This window comes from Diabrotica undecimpunctata, chromosome 10, assembly GCF_040954645.1.
Source record: "Diabrotica undecimpunctata isolate CICGRU chromosome 10, icDiaUnde3, whole genome shotgun sequence".
NCBI lineage: Eukaryota > Metazoa > Arthropoda > Insecta > Coleoptera > Chrysomelidae > Diabrotica > Diabrotica undecimpunctata.
In genome coordinates, this window is record NC_092812.1 from 28,443,669 (window position 1) to 28,470,011 (window position 26,343).

At 33.1% G+C, this 26,343-nt stretch overlaps 1 protein-coding gene across 1 annotated transcript in view; it reads right to left on the reverse strand.

Annotated features, from left to right (window-relative positions):
- The window catches only part of LOC140451849 (agrin-like), a 714,345-nt gene that overhangs the window by 62,545 nt on the left and 625,457 nt on the right, over nucleotides 1-26,343 (reverse strand). Inside the window, exons 13-15 of the mRNA XM_072545755.1 lie at nucleotides 25,457-25,720; nucleotides 2,250-2,396; nucleotides 258-394 (exon numbers count right to left, since the gene is read on the reverse strand). Of these exons, the coding sequence (XP_072401856.1) occupies nucleotides 258-394; nucleotides 2,250-2,396; nucleotides 25,457-25,720 (548 nt within the window). The remainder of the gene's footprint in view (nucleotides 1-257; nucleotides 395-2,249; nucleotides 2,397-25,456; nucleotides 25,721-26,343) is intronic.

Below are 26,343 nucleotides of genomic sequence, written 5' to 3' on the forward strand. Positions count from 1 at the left end.
CTTTGAAATCGTAAATGGGAACTTCCATTTTTTATTGCAGAGTTGGATTTCTCATAAAAAAATGAGTAACTTTTATGAGGAACATTTTTTCGAATCGTTGATAAATGGAGTTATAATCGGAAAAATAATTTATCGCAATGCCCTCGGAAAATTAGGGAAACGGTTTAATATCTTGAGAAATACACTTACAAGTGAAAAAAGATAATCGATACATGACGTTTAATTAAGTTTTATTTTATAATCGTGTTTTAACAAACCTGAGAGTCTCTTCCATTTGTACAATTCAAGTGACATTCACACAGTGCTTTTCTATCCTTTTCCACACATACTGCTCCAAAGTAACAGCTTCTTTCGGCGCAAGTTGACGGATTGGATAAGGACGCTAGATCTGTTGCTAAAATACAGAAAAAATGGGTAATCGTGATATGAAATAAAAATAAAATCGCATAGCGTTAACATTACTCATTAAAAAGTTGTAGTAGCTAGTTGCTTACGCCAAAACTTAATTTTGGGGGTTCATTTTTTGTTTGTTTTCTATACAGTATCCACCTTGGATAACATACACATCGAGTAATTAAATTTTTTTCTTATCTAGTGTTATTACAGTGCTGTTATTTTTCAATACTGTTAATGATTTTAAATAACACTCTACTAATCGATAGTAGAAATAATACTATAATAGAACCCGTAGTGATTACGTTAACAGGCAACAATAGCAGTGATAGTAGAGTAATGATAATCTCCCTTAAATATAAGTTGTGAAAATTATTAAATGTAAGTACCAATATAAGCAAAAAATATTATAATATATTATTACAGTCTAATAATATATTATTCTACAATTAGCGAATAGAATCTACAATAAAATGATCTATTGTTGTTACTGTAAGTCTGTCTTGGTGATTTCCAGGTGTGTTTGTGTATATCTTTCCGAACTAAGTTAAATTATACAATTGATTAAAAAAATCTATGAAAAAATAAAATTTTTTTTGAAATTACAGCATCAAAAATATTTATATAGTTGACTTCTACACATCCGCTCAGTCGAAACATTATTAATGTGAATGAGAACTTATTTTTTAAATTAGATCTAATGTATTATTTTTATTATTATAAGCAAACATATAATATTCTACTGTTACAATTTTAAGTGACCGCAAGGAAACACATTTTCTTACTCGCCCCCATTGATCGAATTCAAAATTTCCTAGAATTCACGAAGAGCACGTGAATTGTAGGAAATGTATTTCGGCTACATTTAACCACTTAGGGGCACGTGATTTTTTATTTATAGTTTGATTTAATACTTAGAAAAATATTAGATATTTCTATAGAATAATTCTATTAAATAGAATTTTAGAAAATATTTTATTCAACTAGAATTCTGGAGAATACCAGCAATAGACTGTATTATTCTTTTTTGTCCAATAAAGTCTTCATTAATATGATTACGGGATTTCGGCTTGGGCATAAAAAAGCACTACTAATTGCTTCTTCCTTTAAACTTGTTTTACATTTCTAAACAAAAATGAGTTCAATTTTGCGGCAAGTGCATCACAATATTTTCTCCAGTTAAGACATTCATCTATATGTAATCTTAGGAACTTTACTGATGAAACATTTTCAATGTGATTATTATTTATATTTAAAATAATTGGGTTAACACATTGTTGCTTATTATGAAACTGCTTGGAAAGAGGTTTTTGGGTATTCAACAATGGGTAATCATTACAGATCAACTGTAAAGTTTCGGCGGTAAACGATTACATTTGGACACCAAAGAGGTATTATATATGCTGATTATAGTATTTATATAATCTGCAAATATCGTAATCTATTCACCTGAGTTAATTAAGACACCATCGTTTACATAAATAAGAAATATAATAGGTCCTAAAATTGAGCCTTGTGGTACACCTCTGTTCATATCGAGATTTCAAATGATCTGATTTCGTTTACCAGTGTTAATAAACAAATATGTGGAGCTATTTTTGAAATGTATTGACTAACTTTTCTTTGACCCTTTAAAGGTGATTTATTTTGGCACAGAACAGGACGTACGCCCGGTTGAGGTAGCCACTAAGCGTAATAAGCGTGTTACTTTGGCGCCCAACGTGGGGTGTCATAATATGTGACAGTTGTATTAATTTATAATATAATCAAAACTACAATCAAATGAACAAACATTCACTAAATTGTCTACGAGTCAATATGTCTCGTGTACATATAATATATAATTAGGTTTATACCTGAAACACATCCGTTGGGGCCCAAATACTTATTATGGTTTGTACATATTGTACATTTTTGTCCCTGGACTCCTGGTTTACAAACGCACCTTCCGGTCATTTGCTCACAATCATCTCTTACGGAACCAAAAGTTGAGCAACCACAAGCTGGAAAATAAGAAGGTTTTATTAGTATAATTTACAATATTACAAGCAATTTTGGCAAGTACATTACTAAAAGAGAAAATACTGAATAGTTCCGAATTTGTAATTTCAACGCTATAATTTTCGCATTCAAAGTTTTAAATAATCTTAAAATTAACGTTTATAGTTGCGGTATGAAATATAGTAGAACGTTCAGATTTGTAGGTTTTGATAGTTCTGCTTTAAGATGTAGTGCGGCGACTGGTTGCTCTGATAATTAAAACCATTTACTTTTTACTTAAGTATATTCCGTTAAAGCAGAACATATGGTATGTACTAAAATTAATTTTGACCATTTCTTTCCTCTTCACGCATACCTATTACTAATAACTGACGTAGAATACACTACAATGTAGTTAGACACTATATTTAGAAGCATAATTCCTCTGTGGTTAGAACATTAAAATATATTGGTTTTTTTGTGTATGGTGCAAAGTATTCTAATCACTGGGAAGGGATTTCTATGTTCATATTTCTTTTATTAGCTGTTGTTGGCTTAATAACAGATACTCACCGGCGAATATGACATCATGATTTAACCGTAAGACTACGATCAAGCAGGCAATGGAAAACCATCCGACTATATTCTCGGAGTACACTAAAAATGAATGAATAGCGTACCATTAAAAGAAGAGATGCCATGCAATCCGGGTACCGATCACCTCTGTTCTAATTCCGGGTCAGTCAGTGTGAAATAAGTCACCGGGCACGAGCGCGCAAACAACCAGGCCACTCGTGCTAATGGGCAACTGGAACAAAAGGCCAGACGCAGGTGTTTTAAAGTAGAAAATCCATGAATGTAAAGACATGGAACGTCAGAGGTCTTCTCCAAACTGGAAAACTTCACATAATAGAGGAGAGATCAAGGACATTTTAAAACAAAAAACTACACTATCTACATATCTGGATCTGAAAACACAAGATACATGGAGTAGCCATACTTTTAAACAATAAAAAATCGAAATAGATTAGACAATATGAAATAATAAATGATGAACTCACAAAAATAACATTAGAAGCACAACCAGAAATTTTCCATGTCATTCAGATATATAAGCCCACAACCAGATGCCCCAGACGAAGATATTGACGATATTTACAGCAACATAGAAAACACCTTGAAGAAAATTCCACAAAAGAAGCCAGTGTATATTATTGGAGACTTTATCGCCAAGGTGAGTAAACTGAAAATAAACCACTTTTGAGAGATATTGTCAGGTCTTTTGGCTTGAGCATTAGAAACAACAGAGGAGAACGTCTCCTCTAGTTTGCCAGTGAAAACAATCCAAAACAACGCCACCTAAGAAGGCTCTTAACATGGACTAGTCCAAATAAAGAACATAAAAATCATATCGCCCAAACTCACGCGGAAAAGATAGAAAACCTCAGTATTGGAAAGTGCGGACCGTGGATTGCAAAATTATTATGCAAAACCTATTAAACCAATCCTAAGGAAATTTAGCACACATTTGAGTCGTATTATAAAGTTGCCTAAGGCGTAATATGAAGGCTATACTTTGGGTTGAAAGGGTCGAAAAAATTTAAGGGAAAAATTTCATTTTTTGCACTTTTTTTCCAAAAATAAATATTTTCAATTTCTAGTTAGTCAAATCTTATGTAAAATTAAAAAATGAAACTTTTCCCTGGTATAATTTTTTTGTATAAAATGTCCAATTCAAAACAGATCCTGGACTATATACACAACACTGGTTTCTACAAATATTTATAAAACTTCCCTTTTAATTTTAACCATCACTTTTTTATTTTTTAAGAAGGGGGTAAAACTGATCTGTGCAGAATTCGAAGCGGCGACTGGGGAACATAATATGTACAAATCAAAGGAAAGAAGTTTTAGAAATGTAGAGAAAAACAATGAACTTAAGGCAATAGGTCCTAAATTGGAATTTTAAGTTGGCATTTTAACATTGATAAATACAGTAATAGTTTGCTCTTTGGAATATTTTTCACCAAATATCCACAGTTATATCTTTAATAAATATAACTGTTTACAAATATTTCATTTGTGTCTCTTCCAGCAATGGTCTTTTTGTAGACAATATAATAAAAGTTTTAATATTTTTTAAACCTCAACTAATTGACAATGTGAAATTTTCCCCCGAGCCTTACGCATGTAATTGTAATTTTAAGCCAGCTTTTTATCCGAATTTTTTCCGCGTGCTCTAGTGGAAGGGTCCTGATAAACCACAATAATGAAAAATGTTTCACAACGCACTATCTGCGAGTAATCCCCAGTTTCATTTTCTCAAAATTGCCCATTTTTCTCCTCATGCTGAATTAACTCATCTTGCGTTGAATTATACCTAATTGTCAAAGTCTAGCATAAAATAAATTCATTTTGGAGTAGGTGAATGAACTTTTCTACCAGGGTTGTTCTGAAAACTTTTAGTAGTAGGTCACACGTTGCCATGAGCATAAATACCAAATTACAATGTTAATCTCTATCCTCTGAGTTTGCCGCAACAATTTTAAAAGTTTATGACAATGGTTCGGAAGTTACTAGTTTATTTTTTGTGTAGTTTATATTGTACGAGTTTCTATAATGTGTATAAAATCCCAATAAAAACGCCAAATATTTTTGTTATTTGAGATAGTTGAAATAAGATAAAAACTGGATTATATTAAATATGGTAAACTCACCCCACATACTTATTTAATAAAATTTAATATAATTCTAAATATCAAAATAATATCGAGTGTTAATAATTCACAACGGTAATTTGGAGGGCAGCCAATGAGTTATTAAATTTTATACATGGGACCCAAAAGACAAAAATGGATTCCGCTGCGTCTAGGCGATAAACCATCGTGCTATGTCATCCAATCAAGGAATTCGGCATGGGAGCCACAAACGGATCTTAGTTATCCCCTCCACTTTTCTATGCCGATCTTTCGAAAGTACCTTCGTTTCGAAGAGCTGTAAGTTTCGAAAAATTGGATGAATTTTATAGCTATAAGTTGTAATATAAAGTTTAGATTTTCATTCAAAATTTGTGCAAATTTTACTTCTTAATGTTTATAAACAATGGAGATATGATTTTTTTAAAAATAGTCCCTAACTTCGTTCCTATTGGTCATAGAAGGTTTTTTTAATGTGAGTTTTTTTACCAGCTATCCAATGGTTGTACGTACAAGACTGTAGCTTGAAAAATATAGAAATTACAATTGTTTAAAAGTAAAAAACATACGCCTTTTTCATACGTTTATTTTGTAAATAATTTCGATGAAAACCCAATATGCATTTAACTTCTGACATAGTTTGAGTCTTAAAGAATCCTATGAAATTTGCTAAATGTGTCTAGCATCATTAATAGAGCAAGTTCAATAGTTTAAATATTTAGCCTCAGGGATAAATAAATTAAATAACTTTTAAACTATTTGACCGATCGGGGGGAAATTTTGCACTAATTTAAAAGACGGTAATTCCTCGATGTTCAAATGTATTAATAACATTTTATTTTGTTAATAAAAAAATTAATAAAACATAAATTAGTGGAAAAAACTGCTTTTTTGTAAATATCTCCGTAAATTATTTATCAATTTTATTTAAAAAATGGAAAAATGAAGATATTCTTGACATAAAGAAATGATATAAATATTGTTTATGTAAAATATAAGGGAAAAAACTTAAAAAAAAAATCAAATTGTGACCATAATTTATTGTTAAAAAGAAACGCAAGGTAAAAATACGTGTACTTTTTCATCTTTTCGTCATCTAGTAACCCTCACCTACGTCTTTTAAAAGCTTCAGATATCTGCGAAAAATTTTTCGACCTTTTTTTAACCAGACTGGGCCACATTTGATGTAGAATTTATACAAAACATGTTAAAAGTTTTGGGTTTTTAGTAAATTAGGACAGATAAAAATTGATAATTGGTCAGCGTTGACCAGATTCCAATGGTATAAATACAGTAGGTGTTTAATATAAAAAAAGTTTTAGTAGAAGTATATTTTTACAATTACAGCAAATAAGACATCATCATCATCATCAGTAGCTCGACAACCCTTTCTGGGTCCTGGCTTGTTCTAGGATTTTCCGCCATTCTGTTCTGTTCCTTGCTTTGTTTTTCCAGTTGGTAATCTTAAGTGTTTTCAGATCTTGCTCCACTTGTTCCATGTATCTAAGTTTGGGTCTTCCCTTTGACCTTCTTCCTACTGGTGTTTGTCTCATAATATGTTTTGGTGTTTCAGTCTCCAACATTCGTTCAACATGGCCCATCCAGCGCAGACGTCCGATCTTTATGGATGTTATGATCTCGGGTTCGTTGTATGCTGTGTACAGTTCAAAGTTATATCTTCTGCGCCATATGTCATTTTCTTTTACCCCCTTATATATGTGTCTAAGGATTTTTCGTTCAAATGTGCCTAATAGGTTTTCATCGCTTTTCGATAGTGTCCATGTCTCTGATCCATATACAAGGACCGGTTTTATCAGGGTCTTGTATATTTTGCATTTGGTGCTTCTTGTGATGTTGTTAGATCTTAGATGTTTAATTAGTCCATTATATGTTTTATTAGCGATATGTATTATATATATATAGCGATAGCAAATAAGACATACCATGCAAATAAAAAACTTCTAAAAGATAAATTACTGAGCAAGAAATCGAAAATGAAGATATATATAAAACAATAATTCGACCGACTATGATGTAGGGAGGAAGACCAAAAGACGAACAAAACAACAAGAGGAAGACCTTAGAATACTAGAAAGGAAAATACTAAGAGCAATATTAGGACCAATAAAAATTAATGAAAACCAATATAGACAAAGAACGAATCATGAACTACTAAACGAAATTAAAGAGGATATAGTTTGTAAAATAAAACAGCAAACGGCAAAATGGCTAGGACATATATGGAGATCAGGACCATCTACGACAATATTTTCAATATTGGAATGGACACCAGTTGGTAAAAGAAGACGTGGAAGACCGAGATCTACATGGTTACAAGAAGTAACAAATGATCTCAACAGGGCGGGCGTACGGCAATGGAGAGAAAAAACCAGAGATAGAAAACAGTGTAGAAAAATAACAGGAAAAATGAAATAAAGAAAATGAGGACTGATCTACCTCGTAACATAGATCTAGAGAGCTGAAGCGGCGTAACCCCGTGTGGGGTGTTTAGCCACAATATATATATATATATATATATATATATATATATATATATATATATATATATATATATTTTTTTACAATGTATTACCAGTTTTATTCCAATTATATAAATAAAAACTTGTTTTAAAAGATGTTGTATTTCTTATAGGTACTTTTATTTGAAAAAAATATTTACACTTGACTACAATCACATCTATTAATTTAGATATACAGTGTGTAAAAGCTAAATGGAATAAATTCATTATTTAGGTTACTGTACATATTTATAAAAAATCCCGAAACACGTCAAATTTAAATTATAACTTGACATTCTTTAACGTGAAAATGCAACCCCTACCTTCAACCTCCTTAGAATGACAGGTACAACCCCCAATTTTTAAAATAGGAAGTATAGGCTTGTGATATATCGTTTGAAAGGTCTTTTCATTCTCCATTCAAAAATGTTGTTGCTTTCAAGTTTATTAAGATTAATTAAGATAAAATAAATTAAAATCATGCGGTTACCGAAATTCGCTAAAATATACTCAAAACGTATTTCCCGTTTAGGTCTTGATATGAGAAAGTGAACAAAAACCATAGCAATGTGGTTTTTAGATGGTAACCATTGAAAAACTTCAAAGAATTTCAGTGGCAACGTTATTTTAACACGCATTAGTAAATTGTTTTATTTAAGTTGTCAGTATTTTAATTTAAGTAAAAAGTTCGCTCAATTCAATTCTAAAAAATAGTTAGATTAACGGAAATGCATAAAATAACAGTTTTACAAATAATTGGTTACGGAGATAACACCCAAACACAACAGGAAGTAACTCGCCTATTTCATGAGAAATTTCCTAATTTACCGCCTATATCCCAAGGAACAATAAGTAAAATAGAGAAGCAGTTTCGCGAGTTTGGTCATGTAAGACGGATAAAAAAAGCAGCTGCCAATGTACTGAGTGATGAACTCAAATTAGATGTGTTGCTTGAGTTTCAGGAAAATCCACATACATCGAGTAGACAGGCATCCACTACATTCAATGCTAGCCATACATCGATAGTAAACATATTAAAAGAAAATAAATTGCATCCCTATAAGATGATACCTACTCACGAGCTCATGGGAGACGATTTTGATAGGAGAACTTTTTTTTGTGAGCAAATGATGGACATGTTGGATAACAATATTACCCAATTAGAAGACGTTATGTTTTCTGATGAGTGTACTTTTTCACTTAACGGTCATGCTAATCGGCAAAATTGCCGCTACTGGGCCACGGAAAATCCTCACTGGATGAGAGAAGAACACATTCAATACCCTCAAAAGGTTAATGTTTGGGCAGGGATTGTAGGAAACAATATCATTGGTCCCTTTTTCATTGAGGACAACTTGAATGGCAACAATTATTTGGCACTACTTCAAAATTATGTCATTCCAACGTTGGCAAATTTATATCCTGATCCAGGAAACGCTCAAGTTCCAGCGAATACGATATGGTTTCAGCAGGATGGAGCACCACCACATTACCAACTTAATGTCCGGCAGTACCTCGATACAATATTTCCCAATCGGTGGATAGGGAGGCGAGGATCGATTGGCCAGCGCGATCACCTGATCTTACATTATTAGATTTCTTTTTATGGGGATAAGTGAAGAGCCATGTGTACAAGACTAAACCTTCTGATTTAAATGACTTAAAAGAACGAATAACGCTTGCGATTAGGTCGATCACGCCTGTTATGTTAAATAATGTTAGAAGACAGTTTTATTTGAGATTAGGATGTTGCCAAGACGTTCGCGGTGAACATTTTGAACATCTACTTCATTAACATTCATAGTTCTGTTTCGTGTTCTATATTTTATTACGTTTTGCATTACATTTTAGTTTTTGATTGTATTGTAGCGAATTTCGGTAACCACATGATTTTAATTTATATTATCTTAATTAATCTTAATAAACTTGAAAGCGACAACATTTTTGAATGGAGAATGAAAAGACCTTTCAAACGATATATCACAAGCCTATACTTCCTATTTTAAAAATTGGGAGTTGTACCTGTCATTCTAAGGGGGTTGAAGGTAGGAGTTGCATTTTCACGTTAAAGAATGTCAAGCTATAATTTAAATTTGACGTGTTTCGGGATTTTTTATAAATATGTACAGTAACCTAAATAATGAATTTATTCCATTTAGCTTTTACACACTGTATACAAATATAAATTAATACTTATCATTACTAAGTATTGGTGCAGAAAGGTTAACGATAATGAAATAATATTTATAAGAGTTCATATAAGGAATTATAAATAAATTAACCCTTGCTTTAAGAATTTTAAAGATTGTTATCCGTTGTATAGTTCTTTCAACGTTTACTCTTGCTGAAGCAATTTCAGTAGTCCAAAGAGCATCTTGCATTGATAATTGAATTCTTTTTACCAAAAATGGCGGTCTTATTAGTTCAATTTTCTTTTTAATGCATTCAATTTGTATCAAAAGGCCTTTATATATCATTATAGCATCCTCATTAGGTGTCAACTTGTCCAACAATCTTAATTAACTAAAAATTTCCACATTAAACAGGACTTACAAATGTAATTAAACCGGATGGTGCTATTCCAATCATAACTTTTAATGCGTGGTCCCCTTTGTAGTGAGAATAAGTCATTACACGACACTTGAGACACTTGCTTTTTTGTAAAAGTAATTCTGCGCAGTCCAAAATAATTCTTGTTTTAGGAAATTTCTTAAAACTAACAGGTATCCTTTTTATCCTATCACCGTTATTTGAAAATAATTGCTACATGTGTTTGCCGAGACAACAAATATATAACAGAAAGACAAATAAAAGTGAGGTTAGTTTTTAACTTAGCAAACACTAGAATAATAAAATCCGTAAACTAATTTTCGAAACCAAATTCAAAATTTCGCTTTAATCTGTGCCTTCTTAGAATTGCAAGGCAAAACAGACGTTGATAAAGATGTTATTAGAGACATGGGGAATCTAAAAATTGCATTCCACAACATAAATATCTCATCGACTAAGCAAAATTCTTAGCGAATTGGTTTCTTGTACTCGTACAGAGTATATCGGAATAAAAAGGAAAAGACAGTTAAGATTTGATTTCACGTACAGGGCGCCTGTGCATCCGCTTATACGTATTTCGGCCTAATAGGCCCCATCAGAACGGCTTTCGCAGTCGCTCTGAATGTGAAAATAAATCTTTTCTGTCTTAGGAAGCAACTCTAATATGGCTTCGTATAGACGCAAATAGCGACATCTGATAATAAAATCCGTAAACTAATTTTCGAAACCAAATTCAGAATTTCGCTTTAATCTGTGCCTTCTAAGCATTGCAAGGTAAAACAGACGTTGATAAAGATGTTATTAGAGACATGGGGAATCTAAAAATTGCATTCCACAACATAGGTATCTCCTCAACTAAACAAAATTCTTAGCGAATTGGTTTCTTGTACTCGTACAGAGTATATCGGAATAAAAAGAATAATACGTTGTTTTAGCTGAAGCAATAATGGTTTCGAATTTTTGTTTTCTAACAAACTAGCAGCTTTACAATTTTTTTCCAGCAAATTTAGAGTGGGTATTCCAGTGACTGCATTTAAATCGCGATTTGTTTGTATCAAATCATACAAAGTAACTTTTTTGCCTTGACTTAATACAGATGGGGTCACTTGGATAGCCTTCTCTTCTGTGTAAATTTCCAGTGAGTCCGCTGCAACTCTGGACTATTTCGGATGGCTTCTAAAACTGCACTAATCGCTGTACCTGTGTTAATTTCGATTTCATATTCCGTAATTGTTGAGGTTGTTGGATCTAAGTCAATCATTGCATCTTTTAAAATAGATACTGTACTGGACAGATGCTTTTGTTTGGCTTGTTTTGATATTTCTTATCGAGATGATCTTTATGAAGAGGACAACACTTTGTCCAAAGATCGAATAGTTAGATTCTCAGATGGAATGGAACCTTTTTTAAAAATCGTTTACCAGACCTTACATCTAAAAAATAAGTAAAACGTTATTTCAACGATTAAGAAAGAACCAGGCTGAGACAATATTACCTAAATAATTGAGTAGCAGACTTTCTATATGCATTTTGTCCATTTTTTTCAAATTTTCAACCAAAAATGGCATCGAAAACTATATGTATAAAGCCACCATTTTGTGTCACGAAAGACGTTCTAAATGCATTCTCTTGTCTGCAAATTAAATGAAAAAAATACCTTGGACTTGCGCTGTATGTCCATTGACGGTAGACGAACTAAACGAAGTTTGTCCGTGCGCTATGGACTAATTGCGATTTGTTTGTCGTTGGCGGTCGTTGTCGTTGTATAGTTGTTGGTGTCTATACTGTTGTTTGTTTTCCGATTTTCAACAAAACAATATAAAATAATGGATGCAGTTGTGACAGGAGATCATGTAGTTGGTGATACGGACCGCGGTAGCAGAAAAAGAAAAAGACATCTAACTTCTAAAGAGCGTAAAAGCAAATGTTAGGTAAGCTTTAATGACTTATAGGTTACTTTTGTATTTTGGTATTGTTTACACAATATCATTTTAAGTTCTTATGTTGTTGTCATTAATATTTTAATATCATTCTCTTTTCAAGGCATTCAAATCATTATCCGAATTTGGAACATTTTGTTGATTTTTCCTGTAATCACCCTAATCGAAAAGATTTTTGCTGTAATGAAGTATCCGAAGACAATATTAGGACAATTAGAAGTATGTTTTATGAAACAATAAACAAAAGTGTACAGGATAATCATTTGGGGCATTTTATGGATGTTGAAAAACCAGATAGAAGTCGGAACCGAAAAATAGAAACAAAATCCCACAATTTCTTTATAAGATATATAAGTTTTACTTACAATAAAATCTTATTTGGAAATGTCAAAAAACTGTCAAACTGTTTAGACGCATTTCAAAGTTTCTCTTAAAAATTTAAATATTTAAACTATTATTTCTTCAGTTCTGAACGTGTAAATAGTGAATAATATTAAAATCAAAATCCTGTTTAAAGTTAAATGTGACAGTGTACTGAAAATCGTAGAATTCTGTGAGTACAAAACTGCATTAATAATAACCTTAAAATCAGAAGTTTAAAAGGCAAAATATTTTATCGATTTCAATTCAACTTATCGATTATTGACAACAACTTTTTGCTGGTTCTTGCTACTAACAAGTAATTAGGCTAGGCTGCTGTTTAATTTTATTAAGTCGCCAAGTCCGGCTTCAGATCCTCTGTGCCAATGTACGTAAATTCTCAGCGGGAAGATGGATGAACCGGAATCAGCTACTACCTCACAAAATATATCCACTACGTCACATATATCTTACTCCAATGCATTAAACAGTTTCAAATATCCTTCAAAAGACCAAGGTATTATACTTTCAACCATACAAGGAATAAAAGTTTTCGAATATATAAAAGCTGTTGGATCAATAGTACAGCCCAAAAATGTTGTTTGGGCATCCAAAATATCAAACAATCGCATCTGCATCTACCTCTCCTCTAAATATGTAGTTGATCAATTTCTTAGCTCCCACAAATATATAAATATTGATGGTAACCAGATTGAAGTAAGAAGACTTATAACCCCCGCCCAGAGACTCATCATATCTAATGTATGTCCTACTATACCTAATAGCTTAATTGAAGAGCACTTAAAAACTATGGGTATAAAATCCGCTTCCAACATGACGTTTCTACGAGTAGGCATGCAAGACTCAGAATACAGCCACGTACTCAGCTTTAGGAGGCAAATGTTCATAAGTCCTTTAGAAAATGCATCAATTCCTGACTCATTTCTAATCTCATTCGACAATACATCATATCGACTATACATTTCCATAGATGGTTTAAACTGCTCCAGATGCAAGATTGTCGGACATCAAGATTCTGACTGTCCTTCTTTATCATCATCAAGCAACTCAATTAATCAAATGGAAACTGACCACCACGTGAATATACATAACTCTACCAATGAAAAATATAATCAGCTACAAGATCAACCACGAAACCAATACCAAGAAGATACCGAAACATTAATGGAACCAGAACCCAATACCATACAAAATCACGCATCAGCTACAAAAGACCAAACCACTTCCTCACAAACAAACAATGAATTACAAATCTTGAATCAACCAAAAATATTCCAAGATAATTCCTTAGTAATTGAAAGCGATAGAAAAAGCACTAAAATTACTCCTGCAACTAAAAGACAAATATCCTCTCCTGAAATTCTTAAAAATTACCTACCTCCTCCCGATACTCAAAAACCTAAGAAAAAGCCTAAAACCCAAGAAGATATTTCAATTATTCTAAATCAAATTAAAAAAAAAATTGAAAATAGAAACCCTTCCTTTACACTTACTTTTCATGAAATATGTGATTTTCTGGCAAATTCCCTTCACTCAAAACATCCTGAAGTCATTGTTAAAAATTATTCAAATGAAAGCCAAGAAATAAAAGAAATTTTAAACTTTATATATTCCCAAATACAAAATAAAACTTTAAAAAACAATATCACCAGATTGAAGAAGAAACTGCTTTTCAACAGTCCTTCTTCTACTGACGAAACTGACCAAGAATCAAGTTCTCAACAATAAATAGTTAACACATAAAGAGTTAATGGCCAGCACATTCATATTACAGTGGAACCCCAACGGTTATTTTACACATATAGAATCCATTAAGCTTCTTATACACGAATATCTTCCTTTAGTCATATGCCTAGAAGAGACCCATTTCAAGCACCAAAGTGTGACATTAAAAAATTATGTTCCTTTTCTAAGAAACCGAGTTGCAGATCACTCAAGCGGCGGAACAGCAATTTTTGTAAGGGATGACATAGAGTCAACTGAAATACAACTACAAACAAATCTCGAAATAGTTGCAGTGTCAGTCACCCACAAAATGAAAATCAATATTTGCAATGTATACTTACCTCATCCTACTGATTTAGACATAACTGAACTAAGCAATGTTTTAAACCAAATTCCACACCCAAAAATAATATTAGGCGATTTTAACTGTCACAACAGTACTTGGGGAAGTAACAAAACCGACAAATGTGGCAATCTCCTAAATAATCTCATTGATAATTTAAATTTAGTCTTACTAAACACTGGCAAATCTACTAGGTTCAATTCATACAATGGTACATTTTCTGCCATAGATCTCTCTTTATGCAGTCCGTCGCTAGCTCCTTTATTATATTGGGACACATTGGGGTATTTATATGATAGTGATCACTTCCCTATCACGATAACCATAAACACTAATGATAAATCAACTTTTCCAATTCACCAGACATGGAAAATAAAGGCAGCTGACTGGAATTTATATCGAACACTGATAGAAGAACAAACAAACAAATATAATTTAACCAATAACGCAAACCAAAACTTGGAAATATTTAATAACATTATTATTTCTGCAGCAACAATCGCAGTGGGAAAAACAAAATCGAGTCAAAGGCAGCCAGTTCCTTGGTGGAATAACGAAATTGCACAAGCACTCAATTTGTCTAAACACGCTTTTAACGTTTACAAGAAACATAAAACTATCGAAAACCTTTTAAGGTTTAAAAATCTCAGAGCTCAAAGCAGACAATTAATCAAAAAAGCAAAACGAGAAAGTTGGAAAAAGTACGTTTCTTCAATAAATCCTTCCACTCCCTTAGGCAACATATGGAACAAAGTCCGTAGAATAAAAGGTACAAAATACTTTCGAGGTATAGATACTCTATCATATAATAACCTAATGCATTCAAACAAAGAAGATATTCCAGAAATACTAGCAGATATATACGAACTTAATTCTAGTGATTCTAATTACAGCCTATCCTTTCTAGAGCACAAAAAACTAACGGAGTCTTCAAATATACAAATCACAGAGAGTGGCAATCCAATAAACAAACCAGTAAGTCTTCAAGAATTAGAATTTTGTTTAAGTGCTAAAAATTCGAGTCCAGGACCTGATGATATCCACCCTCTTTTCTTACGAAATCTTCCTCTGAATGCAAAGCTAATGTTAGTTGATATTTTTAATAATATTTTTATTCATCATGACTTTCCTGATCTATGGTCGCAAGCAACTATAATTCCAATCCTTAAATATAATAAACCAAAAGACGATCCAAATTCCTATCGTCCAATATCACTTACGTGTTGTACCTGCAAACTTTTAGAAAAAATCCTTAATTATCGTCTTAAATGGTACCTCGAAAACAATAACCTAATAAGTATCAGACAAAGTGGATTTCGTACGGGTAGATCCACAACAGACAATCTAATAACACTTGAATCAAGTATACATGAATCCTTTCTGCACAACCAAAAACTTATTGCCGTGTTTTTTGACATAAGAAAAGCGTTTGACACAACATGGAGACATCTTATACTAAAAACACTTCAAGAATGGGATGTTCAAGGGCACATGTTGTCTTTTATTAAAAATTTTCTAGAAACACGAACTTTTCGAGTCAGAACCAATGGATTTACATCCTCCAGACGAGTACTTCAAAACGGCACTCCACAAGGATCTACTCTAAGTCCTACTCTTTTTCTAGTTGCAATAAATAGTATTATACATCAAATAAAACTACCTGTATTTACTAGCCTATATGCAGATGACTTAGTCATTTATCTAAGAACAAACAATGTAACTCTGGGAACACATATACTGCAAACTACCTTACACACAATTGAAAGCTGGTCGCAAAACACGGGTTTTATATTCTCTAGTGAAAAGACACGTTATTTAATTTTTAGCAAAAGAAAAAATTATCCTAATGTTCAATTAACACTAAATGGAGTTGTCTTGAAACAAGCAGAAGAAATAAATTTCTTAGGACTTTCTTTTGAACGTAACTTAAGCTGGGAAACCCACATCACCAATCTGCAACGTTCTTGCCAATCCAGAATTAATCTACTAAAGATGCTGTCAAATACCTCTTGGGGGGCAGATACAACAACCTTACTTACTCTATATAGATCACTAATACGAAGTAAACTAGACTACGGCTGTTTATGCTACGATACTGCTAACAAAACATCTTTAAAAAAACTTGACTACATTCAAAATATGTGCTTGAGATTAGTTTTAGGTGCCACAAGAACCAGTCCAGTAAGTAGCTTACAAGTTTTGGCTAATGAACTGTCCTTAAGCCAACGAAGGCAACTCCTATCACTAAATTACGTTGCCAGAATTTCAGCAAACAACAGCAACGTAACCTACTCAACAATACTTTGCAGAACAAATATAACGTCCGATCTTTACAGAAACATTGCAATAAAAAAACTACCATTTCCCGAACGAATAAAACGTATTGGTCTTAATTTAGAACAGTTCAGTCTTACTATGCCTATTCATGTAAATGTTCCTCCTTGGATGATTAAACATCCAAAAATAGACACGTCTCTAAAAGAACTCCCGAAACATTCCACACATCCTTTCCTTATACAGCAAGCTTATAAAAATGTAATATCCAAATACCCAACAACCCATCAAATCTTCACTGATGCTTCCAAATGTCATGAAGGACATGCTGCAGCCTACATCTACGAAAACGTCAAGTCTACCATACGAATCCCAACAAATTGTTGTATATATACCGGAGAACTTACGGCAATTCATCAGGCCGTGAAAAAATGTTGTTCTATCAATGAAAGCAAATTTGTTATCATCACCGATTCAATGAGCGCATTACTTGGAATAAAACAGCTATATACAACTCACGCCATACTTCTCAAGATCAAAGAAGAGTTATCTTATCTACAGACTCAACAAAAAGATATTTCCTTTATCTGGGTACCTTCCCATATGGGAATAAGTGGTAATGAGGAAGTGGACTCTCTGGCAAGCAATGCAACCACCGACCAAAGTATTGCTATCATAAATCAAATGCCTTGGACTGATCACAAAGTAAATATCAAAGCCCACGTATACAGATCGTGGCAAACTACTTGGGATCACACTGCTAATAAACTCAAAGAATGTCTAAGTCAAGTAGGAACCAAACTCATCTTACCAAATAATAGAAAAGACCAAGTCATCATTAACCGACTCCGAATAGGACATACTTTCCTTACACACAAGCATATCTTCAACCAGGAGGCTGCTCCGTTGTGTTCCAAGTGCAATACTCAGTTGTCAGTGAAACATATAATTGTTGAGTGTCCAGTGTACCAGAACGAAAGAATCGCGTGTGCCCTTAGTGATAATTTAAAAAGTATACTAACGACAAATTTACAGTCTTTATTAAGTTATCTTAAAATGACTAAACTATATACCAGATTGTAAAAAATATTTTTTTTTATGCAACAATATGTATCTTACTGTTTGTGTATGTCCCCCCGCTAATAACCCTTAGTGGTTGATGCGGGTATATTTGTTTAAATAAAAAAAAAAAAAAAAAAATCTTATTTAGCATTAAAAGGTTTTGTTTAGATATTTTAAAAACACGGTGAAAAACACAATATGAAGGTAGTATTCTTTATTTTAGGTTTGGAAGAATGAAAAAAAAAATTACATTTGCCAGAAATTATTCTTATCCATATTTAGTGTCAGTCAGAGACGCGTAAATACTATTGCTCGAAAAATGCAATCTGGCAGTGGTATTGTTGAGAACCGTGGAGGGAACAAACGGTCTTTCAAGAATGTTGAAAAATTTGAAGCTGTTAAAAAATTTATAGCCAGTTTGAAACGACGTGAAAGTCATTACGGGCATGCTAAATCTCGGCGCATTTATCTATCATCTGAAAATAATATTACTATTTTATGGAATCTGTACAATCAATGTACTGCTGAGAATTTGAAAGTAAATTACAAGTATTTTAGTAGGATCTTTAATAATCATTTTAATATTGCATTTGGAAGCCCTGCTACTGACGTATGTGGCTTTTGTGTCAGGACCCAAACTTCTATTAGCCTTTGTAAAGACAAAACTGAAATAGAGAAACTAAGAACCGGAACACACTGTTTCCTACTGTTTTGACCTTCAGCAGGTTCAAGTCTTACCGAAAGTGCCCATTCAAGATGTATTTTATCCCAGCAGTTGTCTTTTTATTGTTTTTGTGTAACCGACGTGGATATTAAAAAGCCAGTTTTCTACACCTGGATGGAACATCAAGCAAAAAGGGGATCTGCAGAAATAAGTTGTGCTCTACGTGATTTTCTTAATAAATCTGAATTTGGATCAGGTATAAAACAGTTAAGATTATTCGCAGATGGTTGTGCGGGGCAGAATAAAAATGCACACATGATGCATATGCTCATACTATACAGAGATGCCCCACAAAATATTAAATCTGTGGTACTAATTTTTCCGGTACGCGGACATTCATATTTGCCAGCGGACCGTGTTTTCGGGCAAATAGGAAGTTACACGATCCTACAGTACAATAAAAACTCCTACACAATATTATGACATTTACTCCAAGAAGGGAGAAGTTAAACAACTTGGTAGAGACTGGACTGTTTATGATATAATAACTGCCTTAACCTGTTTAAAAAAAATTGAAGGAATCAGTGCAGCCAAACGAATTATTATTAAGAGATCACAAAACAACAACAATATTTTGCTTAAGACCGAACTGTTCTACAGAAATGATGATCCATCCAAATAATTCCAAACATTATTGAAACGTGGAAAGAAGCTTTCGACTTTACACTTACCTAATGTAGAACTCCAAGACGAAATAAAACCAAAAAAACTCCAGAGCCTCTCGAAACTATTAGTGGAACTGTCAGGGGTAAATTGGGTCAAAGATCCTGAGCTAACATGGTTACAACCAATTCTTTCTGACACTGGTGAGCAAAATGACAATCAAGTTAACCTTGGTGAAACTGAAGATGATGACGTTATCGAAGGAGCTGAGTGCTGTGATTGCAATGACGATGACCATTAGGACCTTTATGATATGTAAAATGCCATTATTGTTCCATTCATTTTTAAACATTATTTTGTATTTAAAAATAAAATACTATTTTTATGAAGCTACTTGAGTTTTTTTACATCGTTACTACCAAAAGTCTGTCATACCGCTTGGTGTAGACAATCGAAATGCGTTTTTTCCAAGGATGACAATCTAAATGCAGTTTGTCCAACAGTTTTTTCAAGTTTTTTGGGATATTATCAATACTCGATTTTTAACATATAGGTATAATATTTGAATGATTTTTCATCCATATTTTAGGTATATCAGTTTTTCGTTAAATTTCTTGCCAAACGCATAGCAGTTTTTCTTTATTTGCCAAAATTACAAAATATGGACAAAATGCATATAGAAAGTCTGCTCCTCAAATTTCCTATCAAATATGATCTACCAGGAAAAAAGTAATGCGATTTCTTAAAGTGTCGGCTGCATATATTCATGAATTTTGTCACAGGTTTAGCTACGAAGAGCTACTTGCCAGTTTTTTCATAATTTCTCGTCCTTTGGAAAGTGGTGGAGATGTATATCTTTCGTACATCGAGCAGAACATTGTGGCACTGAACAATATCTATTAGTTTTCTTATAGCTCATTATTTTTAAAATTTGATGAAATTTGTACCAGTTTTAAACTCTAATTTATTCAAATTTTTGACATTTATCCCTATTTGATTAGTTATCTATTTTAGCATTAGTTTACAGGACGGTGGTTTGAGAACGCGAATAATATTGATAGGGGTAGTTTCCAAACACTCCCTCATGACAGAATTTTGGAAAGTGTCGATTTTTCTAAGAATATTCTTGAAAGCTGAATCATAAAGAGTAGTAACGAAATCTAGGATGGATCCTGTATAAGCGCTTTAAAATAACAAATATGTTTCAAGGTCGCAACCCAACTTTAGTTGTCCTTTGTTGCATCTATCAAGCTTATACTTTATTATGTTGTTTACACGCAATATTTTTATCCACGAAAAGGCCAAGTTATTTAAAATGATTATTAAGATTAAAAATTGATTATTCTAAATAATATTTTGGTTTATAGAAAGAAGAATTCCTGCTTAAAAATCCAAACAAGCTTGTCACTTATTGAACGACCTTTCCGAAATAGACATCTTCGAAGTTTGTAATGAACGCTGTCAAAAAATTAATAGATATATGGAAGGTCATTTCCTTGATAATTTAATTTGAATAAAAGTAATTTTTTTATTGTGAATTTATAGAACAGTCCTCGTATCCGATGAGAAAGGGATCCTCACAAAGACGTGTGTGTTCGCTGTAATTTTGCCCGCTCTAAATTTATTGGTGTACACGTTACATACCACTAGATTTATTATAGCTGAGTTGAAGCATAATTAGCCCATTGTTTCATAGTTTTACAGTTTTATCTGTTAAATTATTGGCCAGCTGGATCATCCAGGAACCGCAGTATAGGCCAGCCAAATATGTTTCGACTTTTAATGTCATTACATACACACAATACTGCATGTATGTTTGCCAGCTGTATATCTTCATTGTAAAATATCCAGTTGATTACTTGGGTTTACAAGCGTTATCGACATAAAACTAAATTTCAGATGAGGAGCCTGGAAGCCAAGGGGTACAACTGACTAAATATTGATAATGAGAAAAAGAAGATTTAAGTTTACTCTCTTTTAAAATTATAAGTAATTGTTTTATACACATGAAACACTTTTTAAAATACTTAAGAGTGTTACATAAGCTGTAGAATAAGTTTTAGATCTTGTCTTTTTGCCCTTATTTTACAATCCTTGATAAGGTGATAAGAGTGATCACTTGTAACCTCTTGGCTTCCAAAAAAAAACCAAATATTGACTGAATCCTTTAGGTTTGTTTTGTATATGAAAATTCGAATTGAGTAAAAAATACAACTGTGGTGAAAATAATGTAATTTAACACAAAATCATTAACAGAATAAGTTACAAAATTGTTTAAATCAGTTTAATACTACCATTCCTGAAGTATAACTAATCAGTTTCTGACTCGCTATAAAAAATGTTTCCTGGCTCTTCGGCATCTGGAGGAACAATAGCATTCTGGTTAACTTTGACAGGAACATTGTTAGTCCCATTAGCGTATTGAAAGGTGTTGAAGAAGTCGTGGCAGATAGGGGAACGTATGGCAAAAGTGACTGTAAGTTGTCAAATTTAAGTTTCTTGATTTTTGGCTTGTCTCCTATAGCTGCTAATAACGGGAGTTCGTTGAGAGGTCGACCAGCTCTTGAGGACTTCATGTCATTATTTTGGCTTTACAAACCTGTGTGGGTCCTAGCCTCACCAAGAATTTTTTTCTAGTCGTCCCTATCCATCGCCTTCCTCCGCCAAGCACGTATTTCCATATTTCTCATATCTTGATCTATGTTATCTAGGAATCTTGTTTTGGGTCTTTCTCTTCTTCTTTGACTAATAGGTCTATCAAGGAGCGTTTTTCTAGCTGGGTCGGTTTACTCCATCCGTATTACATGGCCTACCCACCTCAGACGTCCTATTTTAATGTGTTTTACGATATCATCTGGTTCCTGATATATTCTATAGAGTTCGAAGTTGTATCGTCTTCTCCAGACACCATTTTCATTTACCGCTCCATAGATTCGCCTTAATATTTTTCTTTCGAAACATCCTAACATGTTTTCATTGCTTTTTGTTAAAGTCCAGGTTTCTGAACCATATGTTAGGACTTTGCGTATTATTGTTTTGTAGAGGACTTAATGTTCAGCTGGTGAAAGGTAGGAAGATTGACGCTTTTTGTGTAAAACAGTGTGTATGGATATGTTTTCTTAAAATGCATACGCTGCATTTTACTGATACCTGGTACATTTTTCCTAACGTAAGGTTCTAGTGAATTTAAAGACACAAAGTCATCATCCTCGATTTGCGTCACTATGAGCTTTCTACTAGATTTCACTATGATGTCGGCCCACATACTTAGTACATAAACCTGCTGATGGTTTCTGTTTTTCGCTTTTTCGATAATCCCGAAATCTTGATTACATTCCATGAATGAATGTCCCACTACCAGAAACCTGTGGTCAACAGTATCAATTTGTGACTTTTGGACTACATAATGCTAGAACATTGCAATATAATGACTTTTGTTTTGGCCACCACAGTTGTCACTGTACAGAATTATGCGCTTAATGGTTGGTGGCAACCTCTGGATGTATTTCCAAAGGCAGGAAGCAATTTCATTGCAACCACGATTACCTTGGCCTTCATGCCACAAAAATATCTGTGCCTGTCCAGTGCAAACATTGTACACACAAAAATTATAAGTCCAAAGTTGACGGCTATAGTATGCTTTTCTGCAGGTTAAACTAGAAGTTGGAAGCGTCTTTTGTAAATCAAAGCAAACAACAACTGTAGTTGCGTCATTTTTGAAATTCGATCCATCATCATCCTTTGCATTATTTTACAGCTTGTGCCTTGCGCAAGTGTAATTCTTTTTCAATTTTTGCTGTTGTAACTCTTTCTGGATCAACACCATTATTAATAATATTCTGTAGTGTATCACATTTGTCACCCATATCGGTGTGAGGTCTCTTGAGTGAAAAGTTAAAATTAGTTAAAAAATTAGAAAGGTTAAAAATTTTAATATTTTGGGCTTTATAATTGCTTTACTACTAAACTAAAGCCCATATATAGACAGTTTAGTTGTTTTTTTCAATGTCACGCATACGTTTCGGGTGCATCTAGGTATAAATTTTTTGCCATGTGCTGACTGATACGCATGCGTGTCAATATATTTTTTACTACTTTAAGTTTATTGAAGACAATTTTAAGAAAACTAAGTAAAAACAATTAAAAACAAAACAAAAAGAAAAAACTTAAACACTAGATGAACAATAAAAAAACTTCAAATTCATAACATACATAACTACGTAATTTGTTTATATGTATAACACAAAATGTTGCACTATTGATGGTAATCGTTAAAACATTCGACGCATAATCCGGGCGCTTCTGTACATTGTTGGCAGTGGTAAAGCGTCATTTTACGGATTTTCTTGCCAGAGCACACTCTACATCGCTTTCCTACTGTTTTTCCTTGTTTTTCCTTGGCCAAAATTTTGGTAATAATGTGGACTGTTTTAATTGTCGGCCTCAGCTTATTATTCATCCCAATGTTTGATAGTTTTTCCAAAACTGACAGTCGGTAGTCATAAAGGCTCATCGGACGTAAAACAAATTGTTTATGTAGCAAGTACGAATTCATTAGCATCAAGTGTATGTAATATATGCCCAACTTCTTGTACCACCTTAATGATTTTCTTTCACAGGGGTAGTAAGAGTTTAGTTGGTCTTGCCGATCGACACCCCTCATATGCTTATTATAATTAAAAATTGCAGTAGGTTTTTCTTTGGGTCTATTCCTTCTATCAACAAATTCCGTCATTTCATTTCCAAATTCATTAGAGATATAAAGAATGTCACGTTTATCCTTCCATTTACCAACTAAAATATTATCAGAAAAACAAGCAATTCGCTGACCTTTTTTTAGTTTTTTTTCAATAACGTCTTTTGATTATGCTTCCTTCTCACATTTAGCGTTCCAGTGCAGTAAGTACTTCGATTTGTTAATATTTTAGCTAGTTCATAGGAATTATAAAAATTGTCCATGTATACACTATGTCCTTGGTCCAAATATTCCTGAAGTAGCTGTAAAACTACTTTTGTTGTGTAGCCTTTTCCTCCGGCATCATCCAGGGCTCCAATGTAGACTAAAGATTTTAGAACTAAACCACTTGGCTCTGTAAGAACATAGAGTTTTATCTCGTATTTATGACGCTTGTTCTTGATATATTGTTGGAATACCAAGCGTCCACGCCATAGTACCATTGACTCATCAAGTGAAAGGTTTTTTCCAGGATAATAAACAGCAGACATTTTATTATTGAAGAACGTTATTATAGGTCGTACTTTGTACAATCGATCTTGAACTTCTTCTCCACTGGCTGGGTTTCTAGCAAAATGTACAGGAGTGACAACCTTCGATAGAGGTATTAATCCGCCAATGAACAAGCAAAATTGCGTATAAAGAGGAAGAACATTTTTTTAAAAAAATTAGAAAAGCTGTATAAATATCATCTCCGCGAGTTTTTTTCTTTCAGAGGTAACACTATCAATAATTCTTCTTTAGCCGACATATCAAGAAATACCGATCTGATAAAAATACATAACTGGGCAGTATCAGTCATATAGGTGGACTCATCAAACTGCAAAGAAAAGTATATAGATTCCATAATATTATTTTACAGTTGAGACTTTAAACATTTACTTATAGTGCAATTCATCTGGTAACAATTGGACCGGATAACTGGACCTCTTTTATAGCTGATGCAGATTTAATACATATTTTAGTTTTAAAATCAAATAATATATTAGCTACTTTAATAAATGCTTTTTTCACTACGGTTCCAGCTGTGAAATGTTTCTTGTGCTGTATGTATGTAGGAAATTTTAAAAGATGCGATTTTTGCAGCTGCTGATTATTTGGAAGATTTAGAAAAAGTGGATAGCCCTTCTTTCAAACTACTTTTAAATCTTGAAATTTTCGTCTGCTGAATACACTCTTTGGTGATAAAATAATTATAATTTTCGTACTTTTTATGCAGGGATTAGTATGCCTTTTTAAGTTCCTGCATTTGGGTTGTAAAGATCGACAAATAAGGTAAAAGCACTTATCCTTAAACATAACGAACAAAAATTCTTCCTCCCAGTCACTTATAAAATTGTGCATTTTACTTTTATTCGAAGCACTAATTTTTTCTTTTACCTTTAAAACAATCATTTTAATAACTGTATTGTCATATTCATATTATATTGGAGCCACACGAATCTTCTATAACAATTACTTGGCTTTACGATTTCTAGCAGCATTATACGAAATTTAATATAGTGAACTAAAAATAAAGAAAATTACTTACGTATGCATCCTTGGTAGCCTGCAGATATTTTCGGTAGTCCCCAGAAACCAGGTTCACATCGATCACATTTAGTTCCCCCAACGCCAGGCTTGCATTTGCACTGCTTGGTTTCTGGATCGCAAATATCTGAGTACGATCCTAATTTGTTGCACTCACAAATCGATGGACAGCCACCAAAATTTTGACCTTGAGCCGGTGTTTTTCCGTCTGGGCAACAACCGAACCAACTTTCTTCGCAGTCTTTTTTCTCTACTACTGCTTCGTCTGGAATGGAATACTATTATGAGAATCATATTCTGTATTTTTTGTAGTTGCAGAATGCACTTGTTTTTATAAGAAGTAAAAATGGTTTATATTGTATTAATTGATCTTAAGAAAATTATGTCATCGAGTTTTATCATAAAAACAAAAATATTTTGCATTTAAAAACAACTCAATTTATTAAATGATATGTATCATAATTTAATAAATTTAGTTGTTTTTAAATGCAAAATGTCAGATATTTAAGATACGACCCTGAACCACTCCTTTTTTAAGATACCTGTCAGATGTCATCTGTCAATGTCAGAGAGATTATTCTATAATGTAATGTTTATAAAATAAAGTGCTTATTGAAAATAGCAAATAGCTGAAACGTTTAAGCAATAATTCAGTACAAACCATTCTATGTACTGGGGCTGTATGATCCATACAGGTCTAGTGTAAATTACTCACAGGCTACAACTACATCTTAGTTCAACCGGCTGTGAGACTGCAATCAGGCGGGCAACGGGAAACCACCTGATAATCTTCCCAGAGAGCGTTATGAAATGACGACTAAGCAAGAAAATTCTGTGCTCTGCTATCCGGCTAGCAACCGGCGCCATATCGATTCCGGGTCTCGTGGT